Source organism: Paramormyrops kingsleyae, chromosome 10, assembly GCF_048594095.1.
Source record: "Paramormyrops kingsleyae isolate MSU_618 chromosome 10, PKINGS_0.4, whole genome shotgun sequence".
Classification (NCBI taxonomy): Eukaryota; Metazoa; Chordata; class Actinopteri; order Osteoglossiformes; family Mormyridae; genus Paramormyrops; species Paramormyrops kingsleyae.
Window position 1 is genome coordinate 32,679,035 of NC_132806.1, and position 7,727 is coordinate 32,686,761.

General features: G+C 40.6%; 1 protein-coding gene across 2 annotated transcripts; it reads left to right on the forward strand.

Annotated features, from left to right (window-relative positions):
* The first annotated feature begins 2,773 nt into the window (after positions 1–2,773).
* On the forward strand, positions 2,774–7,469 carry LOC111833417 (uncharacterized). Of its 2 annotated transcripts, none has more exons than XM_023791649.2 (10): positions 2,774–2,870; positions 4,680–4,768; positions 4,911–5,010; positions 5,145–5,315; positions 5,434–5,480; positions 5,592–5,685; positions 5,943–6,053; positions 6,262–6,287; positions 6,386–6,527; positions 6,839–7,469. In XM_023791649.2, the coding sequence occupies exons 2-10, from the start codon at positions 4,682–4,684 to the stop codon at positions 6,952–6,954; spliced, it is 894 nt and encodes a 297-aa protein (XP_023647417.1). In that variant the 5' UTR covers positions 2,774–2,870; positions 4,680–4,681; the 3' UTR covers positions 6,955–7,469. The 2 variants fall into 2 exon arrangements, with proteins under 2 accessions (XP_023647417.1, XP_023647416.1); XM_023791648.2 differs by lacking the exon at positions 2,774–2,870 and adding an exon at positions 2,990–3,777.
* The last annotated feature ends 258 nt before the right edge of the window (positions 7,470–7,727 follow it).

Sequence of the window (7,727 nt, forward strand, 5' to 3'; positions counted from 1 at the left end):
GCCAGCTGACTGGCTTAGTGCAGAACGCAAAACGCCTAATGTTACGTGAATCTTAATATCTGAAATACTCATCATCTCCATACACACAATGTGCTTGCACAGGAGCAGAGAACTCAAACGATACACCATTTTCCATGAGCACTTATGCATAAGTATGGCACAGAGGAAGAAATGTGTTTCCTACAAATGAGTGGATTTCTGTGTTCCCCGGATAAGCAACCTGCCATTAAAACAGCGATTAAAAATGAAGCCAGAATATGGCATTGAAGAGGGACTTTCCACGGATGTATTTTGTTTTGGGTGTCAAACATTAAAATGTGTGAAAGTAAGATTGTAATATAAGTGAACTCATGCCAATACTACTGTTTCTCCATGATAGTAAGACCTCCACGGCACGATTCTAGATAAATGGCCACTGAAAACACGGAAGTTTTAACAAATTCTCAAACGACGAATACTGACTAGGCATAAACAGTGAATAGCCCACCAAAAGATGCCCCAATTACAAGCTCTCCTCATGTGAGGGGACGGACAGGGAGTATCACTGCTTTGGCACAAATCCCATCGTGCACCAAGGGCAGTGACTCACTGGAGCTACCAGTGACTCACTGGAGCTAGCCTAAGGCCAGGGAGCTGCAGCTCTGGAGGGCAGCATCTTACAGCTGAGGATTTCCCCTCTGCCTGCTCATTTGGCTCCTGAAGCAGTAAGACATGCTGTCGGCGTGAAAGCAGAAAGGAACTCATTAGCTTAACTGGGGACTGCTGTTGCAGTGCGACACCAGTGAATTTGCAGTGCGACACCAGTGAATTACCCTGCCACATTCTGCACCCAATCGTAGTATTGCCATTATCCTGGACAGGGACGTGAGGCAGCTGAGACACTATTCCTAGTGAAACAGCGATTCAGATTCAGAATACTTTTATCTCCCCCTACAAGGGGAGCCAGGTAGATGTGCCTGCTGCAGAGAATGGCACTGCATCGCAGGGTACACAGGAAACCATTCAGAAACACCACTTAGCTGACTGGCGTGTCTTTAGACTGTGGGAAGAAATCCAATGCATATATTTACTTAGCAAATGTACAAGCAAAGATCAGAGTCAGATAGTGTTCCTGGAGGAAATGAGGATGAGACACAATTACTCAACTGGCATATTGGATGGAAATTCAATGATCTTCTGGAATTGGGGAGAAAATGCACAGGGCCAGGATTCGAACCCCCAACCTTCAGGCTCTGACACATTAGGACCCATTGCCATCACACGCGTCACGAGCATGGGCCATTGGAACTGTGGCTCCTGATGAAACCGATCCAGCCCCGAATGATTCACTTAGCTCTCAGCGTGAGAACTTCAGACAGCTCGAGAACCTTGCAACACCCCTGGTTACTCTTGTTGTTATGAAATTATATTCTATTCTTAGTGCCGTTCCATCTCATATTCTCAGAGGAGTATATGCAAAAATAATATATATAGTATATACATGAGTACATGAGTATAAACTTGCAATGAATATATGCAAAAATAATATATACAGTATATACATGAGTATGAGTATAAACTTACAATGAGTATATGGAAAAATAATATATACAGTATATACATGAGTATGAGTATAAACAATGCGACTCTTCAGAGACATGGGATGCACAGGAGTGGGGTGTCGGAGAGCCATCAAAGAGTTGGCAGAAGAAGCAGAGAAGGGCAGTTTTTGGCTGTGGTTGAGGAGAAAGGATAGGGATTGGGGGTCAAATAATACCTAGGGCATCAGCAGGGGGTGGCTGGGGAAATCCCAGTCATCGCTCTGCCACCATGAGATGTACTGGGGTTAAAGGAGCGAAACATCAATGACTGGTGGTCCCCAGCTGATGACCCGTCTATGCCCAGAGAGGTGGATAGAGGATAGAGGAGGACATATGGAAAGGCACTGGTGGAGGTGTGGCAATTAGCAATGCTCTGCAGGTAAACCACCATCCTGTAACTGCATTATGCAATGAATATATGCAAAAATAATAGATATAGTATATACATGAGTATAAACTTGGAATGAGTATAGGCAAAATAATACAGTATATACATGAGTATATGAGTATAAACTTGGAATGAGAATAAGCAAAAATAATATATACAGTGTATAAATGAGTATGAGTATAAACTTGCAATGAGTATATGCAAAAATAATATAGCATATACATAAATATATGAGTATAAACTTGCAATGAGTATAGGCAAAAATAATATATACAGTATATACATGAGTATATGAGTATAAACTTGCAATGAGTATATGCAAAAATAATGTTACTACAGCAATCTGGTTCAATATATATGGTACATAAGAGAATGTTAGAATGCTTTGCATAATATCCATGTTCAAACTTTTTATCCACTACTTGTCACAATGAGGCTGAAAACGATCCCAATAAGCATAGCGCGTAAGAGAGAAGATACAGGTGGGATACAGGTAACGTACCAAACGTGTAAATATGATTTTATGTTATTTTTCACAGTTTATTTTTTTATTGATTTTAATTGTTAAACGTCTTTAAAAATACTTTTTGCGAAACGTGCATTAGTGGTTTGGGGCTTCAAATTATAGTACGTTGTTAAAATATCGGTACTTTTAAATCCTAAATGAACATCGATATTCCAAAAGACAATGCTTCAACCTTGATGGGAAACCCCTGTGCTTTCCCGGAACGAAAAACCCGTCGGAAAATACCATAGTTCCCTCGGCGCCACGCCTGCTACTGCGCAGAATCCAAAATGCACGAGGCGCGAGTCATAATAAACATTTCTATAAACATAAACTATAATCTAAGAAGTACATCAAGAAAAGGTGAAATAGACATTTGAGTGAGTCGGCAACTACGGTAACTACTATACGCGTCGAATCGCTACAGATTCAGATAATATAGTCAATTTTAATTCGAGGTAAAGTAGATTACATCCCGAAACATAAATATTTGTACTCCGTCCAAGTTAAAGTTTATTTGTTTTTGATACTGTTCGTGCCTTTAAAGGTCAATTATATTTGTTTAGTGTAATCAGTTTAATGGTTGTATCAAGGAGAGATCGTTACCGATTTCGCACCAAGGAAAAGTGTCCTTATGTGAAAGGATCCATAGCGCCACGAGTGGCTCCATATAAATATTACAGCATTTCCCGGAAAGGCGCCCTACAGCCTGTTCAGCGCCGTTTACAAAAAAACCGCGACGCAGTTATGGATGACAGAGAGGGCGGCCCGGGGCGCCAGCATTGTTGTGTATTTATATCATGTACATAGTTATATCGACAATATGACAGACTTATGAAATATATGGCGTTTAAATTAGTCTAGCCTGAGATTTATAATTTTAGTATAGTCATCTCAGTCGACAGTTATTGTGCTTAATGTTATACTCTACATGCTTCTTAAAATACGTGTTATTAATAAATCAGGCACAGGAAAGTGTCGCGTTCTAGTTTGCACGTGCAGGCGTACGCGGTCGCCTTAGAGCCGCATACTTCTTCGTCGCTGTCATCCTCTGTAGACAATGTGCTGATTTCTCGGAAATCACACCGCCTCGCAGCATGTTTGCGAGCTGCTGCGCGAGCTGGACCCGCCCCACAAGCGGCCGTCACGTGAGCGTGCGGGGAATCCCGCTCTCCTCTTTAAAACAGCTGCGCTTCCCACTGAACGTCAGTTTTGTCGGAGCCAGCGGTGGCCGTGAGAGAAGCGCGCAGATAGAGCGGAATAATCAATTTGCAAAGGATATCAGTCATATACGTCGTTGCACAGTAAGTTTATTTAGGGTTTTGAGAGTCGACATCCAACAAATAGGTCATCGCATGTTTTTAATGTTTAACATATATAGAGTGCATCATTTTATATTAGTAATTTTTTTTCTATTACATGTGTGCTATCCTGTCTTGTTTTTATTTAAATAAATCCAAGTCCTGTGTTTACTTTTTAAACTATTTTCTAAAGCGTTAGAAATTGTGTTACTGCATTTAACATTGTGCACATCAGTAACTGTACTTGATCATTGATTGCGTTGTAATTATGGCGTTTTTAGTGCTCGATTAAATGTTTCCAGAGAGCTGTTTCATTGTTATTTTGCATTGCAATATACATACGTACAGACATTATTATTATAAATCCGGTCAGTTTTGCGAACGACATATGTATTTGCATGTTAATTATTGTAAGTAATGTCAGAACTGTAAGATTCAATGCATTGTAGTGCATAAACTTGTGAATACTGTCAGTCTTGTCCTAAGACATCTAGCATCAGAAAGCAACTACCAAGTATTGTCTTCTTAAGGCATACCTCTTCCTGTTTGGCACATAATGAATGTTTGTCTTCATATGCACCACCCAGTTCCTGTGAATTACAAATAGGCAATAGATGCACAAAGGTTTTTGGGCTGTAAAAGTTGTAGTGGTCATGGGGGTCTGCCACATTAATTGTTTGGTCCCCACTAAGACAACCTAATATTTCAGGCTGTCTGCCATCTACTGTTGTGCAGAAGCGTGGCATAATGAATGTTAACTGTGCTTCAATATACCCTGAAGAAAAGACTATGAAGCAGATGCTGTAATAATTAGAACGATCCCATCTTGTAATTTTTGCATCATCTTTTTATGTTCTAATAATACTCTGCATGTCTCTCTCTGTCCCCCTTCCTGTATCTGTCAGTCATGCCTGTGGCACGCATGCGAATGAGGGCGTGGTTGGAAAATCACCTTGAATCGCAAACTATCCCTGGATTAGTGTGGCTGGACAAGGTATAGTGCTTTTCAACCATTGCATTCCAATGTTTTTGCCATGTTTTCTTGAGAAACTCAAATATAAGTATATTAGTTTTAACTTAAAACTTGGAGAGAATACTGAAGTGCCTGAAATTCTTGACTTTGTGATAATATCTAGGATAAGAAGATGTTTTCCATTCCTTGGAAGCACGCAGCCCGCCATGGCTGGGAGATGGAAAAAGATGCCAGTCTTTTTAAACAGTGGGCGATTCATACAGGTAAGATCACAGAGACAATAAAGATGTTCTACAGTAATAAAACAAGCCAGTGTTGAAAAACTTATACGTGGTTTAAAAATTGTTATAAAGTATTAAGTATGTGGGGTTTTTTTGTCTCGCTTTTTTTGTTTTAGGAAAATACAAGACAGGAATATCTCATCCGGATCCTAAAACGTGGAAAGCCAATTTCCGATGCGCGATGAATTCCCTGCCAGACATCGTAGAAGTCAAAGACCAAAGCATCAACAAAGGCTGTGCAGCTGTAAGGGTTTATAGAATGCTGCAGAATGATTCCAAGAAGAAAGGTAAGGGCCACTCACATGCATTTGCTGCTTTATTACAAAACCGTAAATAAAAAGTGCTAAAATCAAATGAGGACACTGAGGCACAGTTTTCAAGATGGCGTCTTCCTTTCATCCACAGAGAAGAAGGCGCGCACTAGAGAAGCTAAACAAAAGACGAAGAGAAAGGCAAGTATATTTACATTTTTCTAAAGCATTAACGGTTAACAAATTATGGCATTCTATCTAAAACTTTGACTGGACTCACTTTTGTCTTTTTTTTGGGGACCTGCTTTACAGGAGGAAGTTGAAAATGAGGAAGCCAGTTGTCACAGTGTGCAGAGTGAGGAGCACGTGCCAGTACCTGGAAGCGTTGAGCACTCTCCCCAGTCAGGTACGGCACGGCGGAATGCTCTGCCCGCTCTGCCCGCTCTGCCCTAAGGCTCTTTCATTCCCGTGCCATCAGAATGAGCAAACAGCGCCTCCAGGCCTACACTCATGTTAAGGGCCGGTTTTACTTCCCTCACACTGAACGGCATGTTGGGGCAGTTACTTCTTTGGATGGCATAATCGCGGCTGCCTGCTCTAAAGACTCCCAGCAAATAAACTGAGATGCAGCCATATGGTTTAACAAATCTATTTTGTTTTTAGAAATGGACATTTCAAGCAGTCCGTATTCGACAGATAAAGAAGGATCAGTTGAAGATCCAGACAGCATGGATATCCAGCACCTCCTCCAGGTGTCACCAAGCCACTCCTCAGGTACCTGATGCATCATTTGCTGCAGTGTTACTGTTCATAATGTTCATGTGATAGAACTAATTTGATTCTGCTGAACTGAACAGTCATTAGTACAAATATGCAAAATATGAATATTGACATTTTCAGTATAAGGACACCAATTACAGTCACTGCTACAGACTGTTGTCTGTAGAATGTTTCTAACCATTTTTTCTGCCTTGTTTTCCAGATTTTGATGATAAAGTAACAGCTGAGGTATGTTGTTATATTATGTTGCATTGATTTTTCTGCTTAAATCTGTTGCACATTCATGTGGGATCATGAAAAGGTATCACAGAATATTCTATCTTCAGCTCTTTCAGATTACACAAGACTTGGAGCAGGACCCATCGCAATGGCAGGACATCTTTCCGAACGGATTCGGGCTGCAGAGCAACATTGTGGATAGTACCGACCCATCAGACAGCTCACTGGACACCTGGAGTGACAATTCAGGTAAACATGCATTCAGTACCGTAAGGTTTACGTCATTGGGAAGCGTGTATGTATGTGTATTCATGGTCTGCAAAAAAAAAATCATAATAATAATATGAGTATGTTGTTTTTTTCCCATAAAAAGATGATAGGGAACCAATATTAATATCAGTGTGTCAGCAAGGAGCATATAATAGTATAGATATCCCATACAGAGTATGAATTTATAAATAACAAGTACTCAGAATCTTATCATAATTACCAATGAAGTTCTGCAGTCTGCTCTGTGGCTGTTTCCAACCAAATATATTCTTTGTTCTGTTTTTTTTTAGGACAAGAAATTGAGGTTCGATTTTATACTGAACTGAGGAGAAGCTTGGCAGACAGTGAGGAAAACCCCGGAATGGATCCTTGGTCCATTTCCAGCTTTCTCCAGCAGCTTGGTTGAACGCCCCCAGCAAACCCCCCCCCCCCCCCCCCGCCACAACTTCACGAACTGTTAACAGGATCTCAGGCAAAGACTGTTTTACCATTGTGGATGCTAAGAAATCCGTCTTGTTCAAGCGAACATCAATCATGAGGGACCCCCTGAATGTCTGAAGTGCTTTTTGCTGACTTCAGTCAGTCGGCCATCCAGGACTGCCAACCGTCTCACCTGCTGAATATGCTCTTTTTAAAGTATGCACTTTATGTAGACTTATATGTGAATTACTCATGGACTTGCAAAATGTGTTTTGTCATCAGCTGTTAACCACTGTTTTGTTGACCTTACATGAAATTGCATCTCCATGAATCTCTACAAAACCATGTTGCAGGATTTACTGAAATTTGGCTTGATCTAGCTGATAAGGTAAATTCTGCATCAGTTTGTTTCCATGCTAAACTGTACATTTGTAAATTTTGTAAAGATTGCTATTGTCTTAATGACGTTGTTGAATATATTAATAAACATGAATTTTGCCATATTGTCACAAGTCTGTCACTGAACACCTTTCGAAAATTTGCCTCATTGCAGCGCTCGCATGCAATGCGCATTTATATAACAGGAAGAAGACGTGTCTCCTAATCCGGAGCCTCTGTGGTATTCAGTCAAAGCCAATGATTCCCACTGTCCTGCTGGAAGGATGATTCAGCTTCATTGTTAATTACTGGCTCTGTAAAAGGAACTCATAGCGACCAATAAGACACTTTAAAGGCCTGGATAACCAATTTATAAAATAA